Raw genomic sequence first — 16,049 nt, forward strand, 5'->3', positions numbered from 1 at the left:
ACATTGCCAATGTAGTGGACATTACAGAGCTTGGCAAAGATTTAATTAGATGGTGATGTCAGTTGCCTGGCATTGTTTCTAATTCAGGTACAATAGGGAACCGAATGACAGTGGGGGTGAAAATGGTCTTCACCAGCAGCCCATTGTCCACAGCACCCAATGTTCTTTTCCATTGAAGTCAATGGAGCTTTTCACCCCCAGTATCTCCAAGGCAGTGGATTCTGCACTTTGACTTCTTGGGTCGATATTAAGCTCAGACATTTTTTCTGGAAAATAGAGAAATTCTTCCAAATATGGAAATCTTGCTCTAATTGAATGGCGGAACAGGCTCGAGGGGCTGAATGGCCGACTCCTGTTCCTATGTGAAGCGGTGATATGTTTGCATTTGACTGCCGATACCATGTGGAACCTGGATTTAATTTCAGAAGTGAAAGGAGTTGAGTTCAAGCAGATTGAAGGGACACGGGAAGAGGACCAGTAAATGTGATTAGAACTGTGTGCTCGCGCGGAGCATAAATGCCAACACGGCCTGGTTGGGCCAAATGGTCTGTTTCCATGTTGTAACTTTGATGTATTTCTCTTTAACTGTCATTGTCACTCAGAAATGGATAATCACAGCTAACAGTCGCTGCACTTCAGGTAATTCATTGCCTGGAGCATTTCGATAAACAAAGTGTTATGTAAATGCAAGTATATAATTTATTAAAAAATACAAAGTAACCCGATCTCTGCAACTTGTTTTATTTTTCTGTTTCAGTCATTATCTTTAGTTGAGACAAAATTCTTCGAGCCAGCACATTGATGGTTGTTGTAATTTGCTCCATTAGGTGGTGACATTTTTCATTGATTACACAGAAGGTCAGTTACAGCTTCATTGGTGTTGACTGGAAATCAACAACAGGCTGGAAAAAATAAAGGGAGAAAATTTCAGTTGGTTAGTGCCTCCAGTTAGCGTCTCCAGTTAGCACCTGGCGGGGGTGCTAATGGGGCGCTGATGCAGTAGCGCCGGGGCGAGGCGAATCCAGTGACGCATGCCAAATCTGGACCCCCCCCCCCACCATAGTGCTGCTGCTACGAGTTACCACCGGGGACCTCAGCACCAGGCAGATCGTGACATCAGTGAGTGTGCGTAGGAGATCATGGCGCTAGGGGTTACCGTCGCCGCAAACCTCAACGGGAATTTCGCGTGCGTCGGTACTCTCACTGTGCCCAGTCGCAAAGCTGGTAACGCCCCATTATCGCTTTGTTTGGGTCCTTGCTGTGCGCTAATGGTTGCTGCATTTCCTACAACAGTGACTACACTTCAAAAGTACTTCACTGGCTGTGAAGTGCTTTGGGACGTCCAGAGGTTGTGAAAGGTGCTATATACTCTTGCTGCTCCCTTTTCTTGCAAGTCTTTTGTTCTTTCTATTGTAACACACAACTGGCTGGGGAATCTAGAACACAGAGTCACAATCTCAGAATAAGGGGTCGGCCATTTAGGACTGATATGAGGAGAAATTTCTTCACTCAACGGGTTGTGAATCTTTGGAATTCTCTATCCCAGAGAGCTGTGGATACTCAGTCGTTGAGTATATTCAAGACAGAGATTGATAAATTTTTGGGAACTAAGGGAATTAAGGGATATGGGGATAGTGCGGGAAGGTGGAGTTGAGTTAGTAGATCAGCCATGATCTTGCTGGGTGGTGGAGCAGTCTCGAAGGGCCAAATGGCCGACTCCTGCTCCTATTTCTTACGTTCTTATATTCTTAACTAACAGGATGGCAGAAGGCGAACGCGATGGACCTTGGCCTTTATTCGTCTAGCAATTCCCAAGTTCCTATGATAGTTGACAGCATCTGAATGTACAAGTGAACCCACTCTGACCTGCATTTATCCAGCCAACATTGTTGGGCCAGAAATTCGCGGCAGAAGCGTGAGTACGGTCGAGGTACTCACGCATTTGGCCGTTGGAAATGCCGGCGTTCAGCAGGAACAGCGCAAGCGGGGAACGCCGGCATTTCCAGACCCGAGGTCTATTCACAGCGCGTGCGACTGCACAGGCAGCGCTTGCGCAGTGAACTTTGTGGATTTCAATGATGGATTCAGTGAGGGTAAGTCCTTAGAAGTTACACTTGAAAAAAGCAAGTGTAAAGTTGTTCATTGGCTGCGGAGGAAGATATATTTTATCGTGGAGCTTCTGAAATGCAATATTTTTGTTTGGGAAAGGGAGGGAAGTTATTTTAAGAAATTTTAAGTAAGTTTTAAAGTTAAAATTTTTTTTTTTTAAAGGGTTTTCAGAACGGTAGGTAGAAGGAGCAATTGTGGCTGTGTGAATGGAATGTGAGAATGAGTTATGTATGTATGTCCACATATATTCCTTTACGTATATGTATGTATGTTTTATATTCCTTTACTAATGTGTATGAATGTATGTTTTTAATTATGATTTTCCAATAAGTTACTTTCTCTGAAAGTCATAATTAAATAATACATTCATACACATAAGTAAAGGAATATATACATAACACGCAAAGGAATATATACAGACATACATACTTTCAGAAGCTCCACGATAATAAATATCTTCCTCCGCAGCCTCTGGAGCAACTGTACCCATGCTTTTTTCATGTGTAAGTTGTAATGACTTGACCTCACTGAAAGCATTAATGAAAGCGGCGAATTATACTGCGCACGCGCTGCCTGTGCAGTCGCACGCGTTCTGCCTCTGAACCCCTTCGTTCAGAGGACAGGAAATGCCGGTTTTCCCCACATGCACTGTGCATGCTGAAAACCGGCATTTCATCCGGCCAGATGCGTAAGTACCCCGACCGTACTCGCGCATTTGGAAGGGAATTACTGGGCCAACATTTTACATGTCAATAAAATGAAAAATTTAACAATTGCACGACTTGCCCCCTCGCATCTGCGACTGAGGGTCCAAGGAGGTGCATTGCGCAAGAGGTCATCATCGTACGCATCCTCACACTGTTCCCTTTGGGGAACTGTATGAAGCGGTGGAAGGATTTATGGCCGTGATTAACGCTCATTCCGTGACCGTAACCATCTTTGAACCAGCCATTAGGGTGGTTAGTCCTATGGCGGGAGGGTTTTACGGGCTCCCACAACCCATCTGAGGGGGGGGGCCACCAACACCCACGGACGCAAGTATCCCGCTGGATGTCCACCCAGAATTTAAAGTTGGAGCTCCGACTCCACTTGCCGGGACTGTCTGGAGTGGGGTTCAAAACCCTACTCCTTCTGGCCCAGCGGCGGGGATGCTTACTGCTATGCAAAAGGCCCACTCCGCACAAAAGGTGACACCCATACGTTTCCTGCGCCTTTTCCCTCCTCGTGACTGGAGCCCTATGCTGCCATTTCACGTTGCTAATCGGATTGGGCCTTTGTCATAGCGGTAGGATCCCCGCCGCTGGGCCAGATCAGGGTAGGGTTTCGAACCCCGCTCCAGACAGTCCTGGCAAGTGGAGTCGGAGCTCCGGCTCTAAATTCTGGGTTGACATCCAGTGGGATATTTGCGTCCGTGGGTGTGGGTGGCCCCCCCTCCTTGTATAGCTTGTGGGAGCCCGTAAAACCCTCCCGCCATAGGACTAACTGCCCTAATGGCTGGTTCAAAGATGGTTACGGTCACGGAATGAGCGTTAATCATGGCCATAAATCCTTCCACCACTTCATACAGTTCCCCAAAGGGAACAGTGTGAAGACACGTATGACGACGACATTGCTAAATAAATAAATGGAATTAAAAAAATTCTTTTAGGGCTTTTAAAAGTCTTTAAATTGCTTTAATTCTCTTTAAAACTACTTCAGATTACTCAAAATAATGTAAACATTTTAAAAAGTTTATAAAAGTTACCAAAATCTTCAAAAAACTTCCAAAAACCTATTTAAACTGCTGCTTTGCATGTAAAAATGCTTAGCAGCTTGACAGAAACATTGGGGGCGTGTCCAGTGAAACTGAGACCTCAAGGGGCGTGTCTCACTTGCACTGCACACTCCTGGCTTCGCGCTGGCTGCACTCCTGGGCGGCATGACGTCATACGCTGCCCGGGATTCTTCTTTTTCAAACACCAAGTCCAGGCGTCCCTGGAGCTGATCGGCAGTAGTGCGGGGTAAGTGCATATACGGGGCTTGCACGCGCGGCAAGCCCGTTATTTATCTCAGTAGAGTGCACGTACCTCCTTTGACATCAAGGCCAGTTGCAGCAATTGCAGGAAGGATCAAAGACTAATCCAGTGGCACATTCATTCACGTAGGTCATTCCATTAACACATCGATAGTATATGTTCTTATTTTCTGGGTCCACGTAGAAACCATTGGATTTGCCAGAGCAAAATTGGGGGTTGCCAGGACTAGTCTTCCCACCAGGAGGAGCAGCAGTAGTGGGAAGAGGAGGAGCAGCAGTAGTGGGATGAGGAGGAGTAGCAGTAGTGGGATGAGCAGGAGCCAAACATTCTAGAAGGAAACAAGTTTCATTAATTCACAGTTTGTTTAAAAATTGATGTAAATTGATGTCGAGCATTGCATATTAAAGAGACATTGGGGGCGAATTTCGATTCCGCCCGAAACAGGGGCGATGTCCGAGGTTGAGGCAGTGCCACTCGCTCGAAACCCACATGGTTTGAAAGCTGCCGATGAGTAGCGGGCATCGAATGGGCATCCCACCGCAGGTCGCCAATTGTGGGAGGGCGGGAAAACCAGCCGGCCACCGCTCCCAGCCGGCTGGGAGGTCGGGCATGAGGAGGATGGGAGCTAAGCCCGCAGGAGGTTGAGCGCGGGCTGGCAGCAGCCTGCATTATTTCCTCCAGGCCCCACAAAAACTCTCACAAAGAAGTTTTTAGGCTTTTCCTGCCGCCAGCAGTCATTTAAGGGCCGCTGGTTAGGCCGCTCAGCCCTTGGTACGCTCAGCTCATTGGTACCTCAAAATTGCAAATGGGGATCTACAACCGGCGGAGAGACCCGATTTGCATATTTAAGCAGCATCCTACCATGCTGCTCGCCTATTTGCAGGCCCAACTGAAAATTGCACCGGACGGCTCCCCGCAACCTGCCCCAACTCCCCCCGCCCCCTCCTCACTCCCACCCATCCCGCTCCCGATTTTCAATTGCAGGCTGTCCGTTTTCAAGTGAGAAATAGGTAGAGGTCCCTTGAAAATCGCTCCCATTGTGGAACTTTGCAGGTAAACCCAGTTCCTGGGATCTCGAGAGACAGGTTGCTCAGTAAAGTTAGTTCAATGAGCAGCATTGAGGACAAGTCATGATGTTAAGTGGTGACTTATGAAATGTAAATTTTGAAATGTGGTTTTATTTTCACTCAGCATCAGCTGACAAAATATAGGTGGGCGGTCCCTCTGATTAAAAGCTTGTGATGGTGTTACAGGTCATTTTATCACATGATGTTGCTCCTTTAAATGGCCGTAGACTTGAACACTGGGTTAAATATGTCAGGCAGTATCTGTGGAGAGAGAAACAGAGTTAACGTTTCAGGTCGATGACCTGCTGAGTATTTCCAGCATTTTCTGTTTTTATTTCAGATTTCCAGCATTCCTTCTCCCTCATCTGCTTCTCTAACCGCCCCTTAAATGCATCGATACTATTCGCTTCAATCACTCCCTGACGTAGTGAGTTCCACATTCTCACCACTCTCTGAGTAAAGATGTTTCTTCTGAATTCACTATTTGATTTCTTGGTGACTATCTTATATTGATGGCCTTTAGTTTTGCTCTTCCCCACAAGTGGAAACATTCTTTCTGTGTTTACTCTATCAAAACCTTTCATAATTTTAAAGAACTCTATTAGGTCACCCCTCAGCCTTCTGCCTGTTCATCTTTTCCTGATAGGTGAGCCCTCGCGTTTCTGGTATCATCCTTGTAAATCAAGTGGGTATTATTTCCTTAATGTTTGTACATATAAGCCATACTACAGCTCCTGTTATCAAGTTTATTATTGGTATTACATACTCATTGGAAAATCCAACCATAATTTATGATCTCCACTGTTGAGGTATACGAGGGTTGAAGTCACACTATGTGATATTAATAACCAATGTGATAATGCACTCATGTGAAATTCCTCTGGCTGCCATTTTAACCAGAGGTCTCAGCCTGTCGGGTTAATGTCTTAAGTAGTGGGTAATGAAATTTCAGACAAATATGCTAACAAGTGAATTACTAATATCAAACTGTGCGATTTAACACCACAATGTGTGGCTCTGTATTGTTGTGTCAATTTTGGTTTAGGATATTAATGCTAGCAATTCACATTAATTTCCTTCTAGTCAGGTAAGCAGAAGCAATGCCAACTGAAAGGATGATTTTCAGACGCATTTAGGTAATTTAAGGGCTCGCCGTACTGACTTTCTATTAAGCAACAACAAGTAGATGGTTCTGGCCGTAGAAAGTCACGACAAGGAATTACCTGGATTAATTTTAAGACCACTGTGTAGCTTGCTGATGAGAGGATAACGTCCCTGGTGGCAGAAAGTGCCACTGAAATCATCCAGAGAAAGGGTCCACACCATAGCTCCTCCAATATTGTTTTGCTTCAGCCACTTGATCTGGAATACAATATGGAAAAAATTCATCATGTGAATCACTGATAGCCTGCGGGCTTCTCTTCAAATGTGGTTGCAAGATCTAAAATATCCCAAATCATGAAGATAAAAACCACTCTGATTCTTATGTGTTATGTCTGAGGAAACACTCGTATCGGTGTGCTATTAACCAACTGCTTTTATTTCCAGATCCTCTAAAATCTTCCGGTCAAAGAATAACAAAAGCAATACAAGAGAGACCTTAGCGTGTAATTGCTACAATGTGCTTACTCCCATCAGGGAGCCATCCAGTTTTCAGTTAACTATATGCAAGTATCATTATGGAAGTACGCAGAGCTCCATCGCAACATACATATTGCTTTATATGGGAGTCTAGGGGGAATGAGGAAAAAAATTCCCATTTAGAAACACCTCAGTTTCAATTATCAATAATATTACTGCATTCGTATCTAAGGTGGCTCTGTTTCTGTCACAGTGTGTGGGTTGGGCACAATGAGATGAGTCGAAAAATAATATATGAATTTCTCGCTATATTGTTGTGTGAGGGGGTGAATCAGAAATAACAAGAGCAGCAATTGTAAATGTTGTCATGCCTAATTGTGTCTAACAAATTACAAAAGAAAATGGTTGGTTTTCCAAATACAGTTATTGAAAATCCCCATGATTAAAATAATGCTCAGAAAATCGTGGCTGCATTTTAGTTCTTGATATGTGGAGCTGGTGGGCAAGGCTCCTCAGTGGCTATGTGCATTCGGAAAGTCAGTCTTAAAGTGTACAGCAGTATGCATAGCGCACCTTGTCTTCATAGCTTTGTGGATTATCATAGCCAACCCATTCATTTCCCTTATATGCGTATGGAACCATCTGTGAAGAGTCCCATTTTTCGGTCGCACCTTTTAAGAAGAGGCAGATCTGTTGAAAGAATGAGACATTAGGATGCAACACTTTGTAGTTAAATTTTCACTGGTTTGCAGTAATTCAAGTGCAGTAAAGATCTACTTAAATTAATTAGCTCCTGTTAGGTTTACTCAGCTCTTCTGGACTTTTTCTTCTGTAATACACATTACACTTTACTTAGAATCTATGGGGAGTACAGTAATTTGATTTTGGGTGATAGTGTAAAATGGGGGAGATCGATTCAGCCACCTGTTATACATCTCTCCCAGTTTTCAGCGGGAGAGCTCGTTACTTTTGAACTATCACCCAAAGTCAAAAATATCCCCTTTGAATTTTGATCCAAATTACCAAACCCCAAGCAATGCCTCATAAGGTGACACAAATATTTACTGAAGGGTATCTGGCCATTCCCCACATGGCAAGTTCCCAGTCTCGACCATGCCATTATGAGGTGGTGCCCAGCTGAGGCCAGTAGCCTTCTGATAGAGAGGGTATCCAAAGAATTGGCTCAAGAATGATATTGGAAGTAACCTCAGGCCCAGGTCTTTGCCCAGCTTATCCATTAGGGAATTGTGCAAGGCAATCAGGAACAAACGGCGGAAAGAAAAATAACTTTTACACCTGGCAAAAACTAACTGCTTGAAAAGGAAGCATCTGAAGTTATAGAGTTTTATAAGATAGTAAATGGCATGGAAAAGGTAAATCTGGAATAGTACTTTAAACTGTGGGAGTAAGACAAGGAGACACAAGTTCAGACTAGGAATAGGTAACTTTAGGCTTGATATCAGGAGATCCTTCTTCACACAGAGAGAATTCCAACAATTGGAATGAACATCCCAGTAGAATTGTAGGGGCAAAAACTCTGGAAGTATTTAAGAAACAACTGGATGCTGCAATAGGACTGTAGGGCGCTTCTCGAAGAATAAACTAATATGGCCACAATGGTCTTCCTCAACCATTATTATCTTGTGATAAACAGGCGACGAGATAACAAAGTTCCCAGTCAGTCTAAATTGTTTCCCCTCCTCCCATCCACCTTAAGGAAATTGATATATAATTAATGTCAATTAAGCTTATGTTTTCTCATGGCAAAATATGAGATTTTCAAGGAGCTTGGATAGTTAGTATATTTTGTAAATACCTCAAAGTAGGCCAGGAACCCAGTTTGTTGTGTGTAATGCCCAGCTGGTCCAGCGCCATTTGCTGGGGCATCGACAGCAGTGTTGGATGTGCTCAGTCTGAATGTGTGACCATAAGCAGGGAATCCAGCGTTCAGTTTCTCTGCAGGAGCTCCGTTATCCTTCCAGTATTTCATGGTGTAGGCCTGTGCAGAGATTGGTAACATTAACGCTTAGTTTCAAGAAGACTGCAAGCATTTTATAAAAGATGGTGAGCTAGTTGTAAAACTGAAATAATTAACATTCATGAATGCGTACCATATTAAAGTACCGGTTACCGCCTTGGGCGGAAGGGAGGGCATAAAGAGGACTATTTTCTCCAGCGAAGGTATTCCATGGACCATAGAAATCATATGTCATCACATTGAAAAAGTCTAGAGTTCTGTAGGAAGGAAGATCTGTGAGTAACATTGATATCTTACCAAGTAAAATATATATTCATTCTTAACCTTATTCTCAGTCTTCTCTTCTTCCTGTAATCTAAAGCCCAATTGATGTTTCACCTCCCTTACTGCTCTGTTTCCCTTGTCTTCTCTCTTACTCTTTTCCACCATGGTATTGTCCTGCACTACGGGCCTTGGCCCATCATCTAGGTTATTCAGCAATAAAATAATGGAATATTTTGACTAGGATATCCCTGAAAATATAAATTATGAACATGATCGTTGCTTTGTGACACAATTGTAGTGTTTGTATAGGAAAGAAAGCAGTGTGTTAATTGCCTTAAATTCTCCGGTAATGTTTTATGAACATATTGAGATTATATTCAAATCTTAATCTGAGCGTTGAACCCACTGGGACAGACTATCATCAAACAGCTTCACCTATACTTAACTGAGGACTTAGTGCTACCTCCCAATTGAGGATAGAAATTAAGGCAAAAAAATCCCCCAGAATATAGTGAATATGTATAACTGGCTCTATTGATTTTGATACCTTTAAAGAGATTGATATCTGTTGAGAAGAGGGTCAAAGCTTATCGAGGTATTAACAGCACTGCTTGAGTTTTGTTTTCCCTAGGGAAGATAAGGAAAGGAACTATTGGTGTCCCTTAATGTAGAGCATTAGCAATACTGTAGGAGGGAAACACATAATAGGCAAATCATTCATGAACCCTGCAATGAGCAGGATTGAAGGGCTAAATGCCTTTTTCTCAATTCAGCCGTTTTTAAGTTATGATTTCAACAAATAACTTAAAATTCATTCCGGTGGCTTCCAACCTGAATTAAAGGCTTCAGTTAACTAAGAGCTTTATAGCAACTCCAACCGCCAGAAACAAGGAGTAGTTGAGGCGAATAGTAGAGATGCATTTAAGGAGAAACTCGATAAGCACATGAGGGAGAAAGGAATAGAAGGATAGGCTGATAGGGTTAGATGAAGTGAGGTGGGAGGAGGCTCGTGTGCAGCATAAACACCGGCACGGCCTGTTTCTCTGCTGTAAATTCAATGTAATTCAATCAGTAACTAGTGGTGTTCCGCAGGGGTCAGTGCTGGGTCCCCAACTCTTTACAATCTATATTAATGATTTGGAGGAGGGGACCGAGTGTAACATATCAAAGTTTGCAGATGATACAAAGATGGGAGGGAAAGTAGTGAGTGAGGAGTGATATGCCATCAATAACTCAAAGACAAGGATTCAACTGAAGGTTTTTAATCACTAAGAACATTGCAGGTCTTCCCACATCGGGTTCGTCTGGTAGGAATGACTCATACAGCTCTTGAGACCTTTATATGGCAAAAGACAGGGGCGTAGCCAATACACACAATAGGAACAAAAGGGGGCGGTTCACACAATACAAGCAGGTAAAACACATGGGCTGATGAAGGCATATATTTCATCACAAGGAGGACATAAAAAACCTGCAAAGTGACATAGACAGGCTAAGTAAGTGGGCAGAGATTTGGCAGATGGAATACAATACTGGAAAGTGTGAGGTTATGCACTTTGGCAGGAAAAATCATAGAGCAAGTTATTATCTTAATGGCAAGAAACTGGAAAGTACTGTAGTACAAAGGGATCTGGGGGTCCTGGTGCACGAAACTCAAAAAGTTAGTATGCAGGTGCAGCAAGTGATCAAGAAGGCCAATGGAATGTTGGCTTTTATTGCTAGGGGGATAGAATATAAAAACAGGGAGGTATTGCTGCAGTTATACAAGGTATTGGTGAGACCGCACCTGGAATACTGCATACAGTTTTGGTGTTCATACTTAAGAAAAGACATACTTGCTCTCGAGTCAGTACAAAGAAGGTTCACTCGGTTAATCCCGGGGATGAGGGGGTGGTCATATGAGGAGAGGTTGAGTAGATTGGGACTCTACTCATTGGAGTTCAGAAGAATGAGAGGCGATCTTATTGAAACATATAAGATTGTGAAGGGGCTTGATCGGGTGGATGCGGTGAGGATGTTCCCAATGATGGGTGAAACTAGAACTAGGGGGCATAATCTTAAAATAAGGGGCTGCTCTTTCAAAACTGAGATGAGGAGAAACTTCTTCACTCAGAGGGTGGTAGGTTTGTGGAATTTGCTGCCCAGAAAGCTGTGGAAGCTACATCATTAAATAAATTTAAAACAGAAATAGATAGTTTCCTATAAGTAAGGGGAATTAGGGGTTATGGGGAGCGGGCAGGAAATTGGACATGAGTCTAGGTTCGGAATGGCCATGGCCCTGTGGGTAGTGGAGCGGGCCCAGGGGCCGTGTAGCCTGGTTCTGCTCCTACTTCTTGTGTTCTAATTCTGTGTTAGATTTCAGGAGATGGTTTTATTCCTGTTCCTGGCTGGGGTGGAGATCGCCTTTACAGAAGGTAAGTACTGTAGAAAATATAGGGACAGAGTGATCTCCTGGAAAAGTTTCGATCGCCTAGATGGGTCGGAGAGGAATTTCCCAGATTTTTTTCTCCCAAATTGGCCATTGGGTTTTTTATCTGGTTTTTCGCCTCTCCCGGGAGATCACGTGGGTTTGGGTGGGATGGAGAGTGATAGAAGATTTGAGGTTAGGATCAGATCAGCCATGATCTTATTGAATGGTGGAGCAGGCTCGAGGGGCCGATTGGCCTACTCCTGCTCCTATTTCTTATGTTCTTATGTAATATTTATCACTAAAGAAGGAAACATGAGCTTCCCTAACAACTGAGTGAGCTAATGCAGAGCCTGGTGTGGTACTGAGTATTATAGACCAGCAATTTCCGGGCATGCGCTGAGCGAGCTGATCTCCTCTATGCCGGTGCTACATTTGACCTATAAGATTGAAACCAGTACTCACTGGCCCAGCTGTGGAATCTCATAGGCCGATTCGATTGTGGATTTTCCAGCAGCCACCGCAGCTGAGAGTAAGAGCCTTGGTTTCCCAATACTTTTTCCTTCTGCTTCAAAGGCTGCTCTCAGTTCCTAAAAGCCAAAAATATTGTAGTTTCCCTTATTAACCGACTTGCACAACATGGAAGCTTCAAAAGACGACCAAAGGAACATTAGGTTCCTTGTTTTGAAAATGTATCCATGGACAATAATGAAGCATTATTGGAATCCAACAAGGTGTTGTGTCACTTTAACATTGCGATTGGTTCCAGATTTTTTTCAAGGTTTATAAAGACTATTAAAAATCTTCACATTTGCATCCCACATTAATACAAGGGTAGCTCAATCTTCATAGCTTTGTGGATTATCATAGCTAGTCGGTAGAGCATCAGACTTTTAATCTGAGCGTCCAGGGTTCAAGTCCCTGTTCGGGTTTTGATTTTTAAACAGACTGATACCTGGGATGGTAGGAATGACGTATGAAGAGAGATTGGGTCGACTAGGCTTATACTCGCTGGAGTTTAGAAGAATGAGAGGGGATCTCATTGAAACTTATAAAATTCTAACAGGACTAGACAGACTAGATGCAGGAAGGCTGTTCCCGATGGTGGGGGAGCCCAGAACCGGGGGTCACAGTCTAAGGATAAGGGGTAAGTCATTTAGTACAGAGATGAGGAGGAATTTCTTCACCCAGAGAGTGGTGAACCTGTGGAATTCTCTACCACAGAAGACAGTTGAGGCCAATTCATTAAATGTATTCAAGAGGGAGTTAGATATATTTTTTAAGGCTAAGGGGATCAAGAGATATGGGGAGACGGCAGGGACAGGGTACTGAATTTGGACGATCAGCCATGATCTCATTAAATGGTGGAACAGGCTCGAGGGGCCGAATGGCCTACTCCTGCTCCTATCTTCTATGTTTCTATGTTTCTATAAGGACATGTCACTGACACTAACTTGGTAATGTGTTTCATTTACTTACTCATGTGTTGTTACATTTTTCGACAAATGACAAATAATTTATTCTGTGGGTAGTGTTTGGTTTTTGACAGTTCTTAGACTGAGTAACTAACCAGTTAGGTGCACTCGGTCCTACCTGTGTTAGGGTTGTGAAGAGCTGCTTGTCATGCGGGGGGCTTCCTCTTGACCCGGGATACTCCCAGTCTATGTCCAAACCATCGAACCCATATTTGCGCAGGAAGCTAATCGTTGACTTTATGAATGTTTGTCGATTTTCAGCTGTGGAAACCATGGCGCTGAACCTGGAGAAGAAAGTTAAAGTAAAATCCTCATTGAGAACAATGACTGGCTGTGAAACGACGGTGACATTTATTTTGCTCGTTTCTCTTCGAGTCTCCTACATATGTTTTTTGGAGTTTGGTGACTCTTGCCAACATATGTTAAGAAGCAAAACAATATTTGTTAGTCAATTGTTCTCATTTTATTTCATGAAGATTTTGAAAAAAATTGTTTCCCGATACAACAAATGTTTCCATCTTACTTTTGAGTTCCAAAGTTCCAGCCTCCGACAGAGAGAAGTGTTTTAAGGTTTCCATTCCTGTGGCAAATTAAACAAATACAGTAGTTGCTTTAGAAAAAATAGTGAATGTAATAAAACACATTCAATAATATGAGAATAATTACTGAAATTACTCTAAAATATCACAGGCCTAATCCCTTTAGTACTCTCACTTTGATAATAAATCTAATTGAGGTTCAGTTTCTCAGTCCAGTGGTTATAGTTCACTGGTGTATGAACACAATGTACAACAAGGTGATAGGGCCCTGATTTGTACTTTAGTGCAAGTTTGTAATTTCCTCTACGGCAGTTTCCTATTCTTCGCTGAGTTGTTAAGTGGATGTGTGATGCTGCCTCACAGGGAGCAGAGGTCAGTGAATAAGTCGCCCTTGCACTGAACTTATGCATCTCTTAGTGGCCACACAACAGGACTGGCACAGCTCTAGGGCCACATTGCTTGCTGGTCCTCACAGAATGGAAATGATAAGAGGAACTTAAACAAGGGGAATATAAATGCAGAGCAATACATCTTTTGTAGAAGACTATATACTATGCAGTTGATTAAAACAAGACTTAGAATTTGGGAGTTAGTTACAGATGTACAGTACCTGGATTTAAGAGCATTGAATGATTTGTAGAGAGTCACGTCATTCCATTCAATAGTGACGATTTCATTGTTGTTCATACCAGCAAAAGCATAGATCAGGTGAGTGCACATGCAAGGGTCCACATCATCTGGCATGTAACTTGCTACTCCTGGTCTATACTGAGCCCAGTTTGCAAAGTAACAAGCCAGTCTGTAGGCAGAGCCTGTGAGTGGGGAGAAGTGGAAATCAGGACAGCGCTTCTACTCATTGCATTGAATAAAGAAACACTTGGAATGCACAAAGACTTACCCAGTTCCAGGCAGGCCAACAAGAGCACCGCTACAATAAAGAATATAGGATAAGTGTTAGAATTATGATCAAATGCTGCCTGAAGGTTCAGAGATTCCCAGTAGTATTTATGCCCAAGTTGTTAAGGTTACACTTTAAGCTCGAGTTTCTCAGCCCAATGAAGCAGTGCACTGATACACGAATGTGTCAGGATTGGCTTCCTGACCTGAGCTGTTGTGATGAGGTGCTCAGTGCATTAATGTATCATTGACATGTATTTGTTTAAGTAAACCTGGCATGGCAGCAAGGTTATATTAATGACTGAACTTGCTGAATAATAGTTGCTCAGCAATTACGACATGGGACACTAGTGTACAAAGGCTTAATGCGTTTGTCTGAAATACTCTGTCCACTATTTTAGCAAAAGTATAACACACTTTATTTCTATGCCTTCATACAAACAGGTTAAAACATTCCGACACTGGTTTCCGATGGAGGCCCATTGATTTATAAAGTACTTTTCTGAAACAATGTTATCAGTGTTGCAAATAGGTCAAAATTATAAGGACTGCACTTTATTTAAATATTATCACCTCACACTTAGCTTTCAATGGATGTTAAAGTTAGACATGACAGGAAGACATAGCGTAAGAATATAAATATATGGAGTGGGAAAAGACCAGTTGGTCCACTGGGCTAACTTCTTTAGGTTGTCCTTCTATAATTTGCTCTCACAAATGTATTTAATCTCTAGGATCATGATTTCAAGATGATTTCTCCCTGAACCTGGCAATAATCAAGCAAAAACTCTTAGATATTAATCTAACAGAACAGCAACAACAACAACTTGTATTTATATACCACCTTTAACATAGTAAAATGTCCCAAGGCGCTTCACAGGAACATTATCAAACAAAATTTGACACTGAGCTGCATAAGAAGATATTAGGACAGATGTGCAAAGGCTTGGTCAAAGAGGTAGGTTTTAGGGAGTGTCTTAAAGGAGGTTAGTCAGGTAAAGAGGTGGAGAGGTTTAGGGGGGAATTCCAGAGCTTAGGGCCTAGGCAGCTTACAGGCACGGCTGCTAATGGTGGAGCGATAAAAATCGGGGATGGGCAAGAGGCCAGAATTGGAGGAGCGCAGATATCTCGGAGGGTTGTAGGGCTGGAGCAAGTTACAGAGATAGGGAGGGGCGAGGCCATGGAGGGATTTGAAAACAAGGACTAGAATTTTAAAATTGAGGCGTTGCCGGTCTAGGAACCAATGTAGGTCAGCGAGCCCAGGGGTGATGGGTGAAAGGTACTTGGTGAGAGTTAGGATACGGGCAGCAAAGTTTTGGATGAGCTGAAGTTTATGTAGAGTGGAGGATGGGCGGACGGCAGGAGAGCGTTGGAATAGTCAAGTCTAGAGGTAACAAAGGCAAGGATGAGGGTTTCAGCTGCAGATGAACAATCTAAGTTATATAAACCTGCCCAGTCCCATTTTATGGGAGTGGCAAATAACAAGGTGTGAAACTTTTAATTATGCATTTGTACGCAGGGACATTGCAATCTCAAAGGACAATACCTTTGGTTAAATAAATAGAAATTAAATCACAAATGACTGCAGTTCACTGAATCATTTCATCTTGTAACTGTTGACATGTTTTTACACCTTTTACTACGTGTAGAGTCCACACTTACCTTCTGTATAAAGTGTTGCGGGACGTCTGTTGTTTGCAGAATCAGATTACATGCA

General features: G+C 42.9%; 1 protein-coding gene across 1 annotated transcript; it reads right to left on the reverse strand.

Moving 5' to 3' along the window:
* Positions 1-734: 734 nt before the first annotated feature.
* LOC147105133 (acidic mammalian chitinase-like) lies at positions 735-14,247 on the reverse strand. Its single transcript, XM_086011748.1, has 10 exons — positions 14,046-14,247; positions 13,420-13,476; positions 13,015-13,180; positions 11,887-12,011; positions 8,884-9,007; positions 8,589-8,771; positions 7,346-7,462; positions 6,415-6,553; positions 4,176-4,452; positions 735-902 (listed from the first exon to the last, which is right to left on the reverse strand). The coding sequence occupies exons 1-9, from the start codon at positions 14,177-14,179 to the stop codon at positions 4,187-4,189; spliced, it is 1,311 nt and encodes a 436-aa protein (XP_085867874.1). The 5' UTR covers positions 14,180-14,247; the 3' UTR covers positions 735-902; positions 4,176-4,186.
* Between the last annotated feature and the right edge of the window lie 1,802 nt (positions 14,248-16,049).

Source organism: Somniosus microcephalus, chromosome 18 (genome assembly GCF_052327205.1).
Source record: "Somniosus microcephalus isolate GS21.2 chromosome 18, FLI_Smic_1.0, whole genome shotgun sequence".
NCBI lineage: Eukaryota > Metazoa > Chordata > Chondrichthyes > Squaliformes > Somniosidae > Somniosus > Somniosus microcephalus.

What these genes read in the sequence shown, in the direction of transcription:
- LOC147105133 (XM_086011748.1), bottom strand. Translation starts at nt 14,179, where the DNA reads ATGCCAGATGATGTGGACCCTTGCATGTGCACTCACCTGATCTATGCT. An exon ending in TTCAATGCTCTTAAATCCAG is followed by an intron (nt 13,477 to 14,045) that starts GTACTGTACATC and finishes AATTTGCCACAG; the next exon opens with GAATGGAAACCTTAAAACAC. An exon ending in GGTTCCTGGCCTACTTTGAG is followed by an intron (nt 7,463 to 8,588) that starts GTATTTACAAAA and finishes TTCTTTCAACAG; the next exon opens with ATCTGCCTCTTCTTAAAAGG.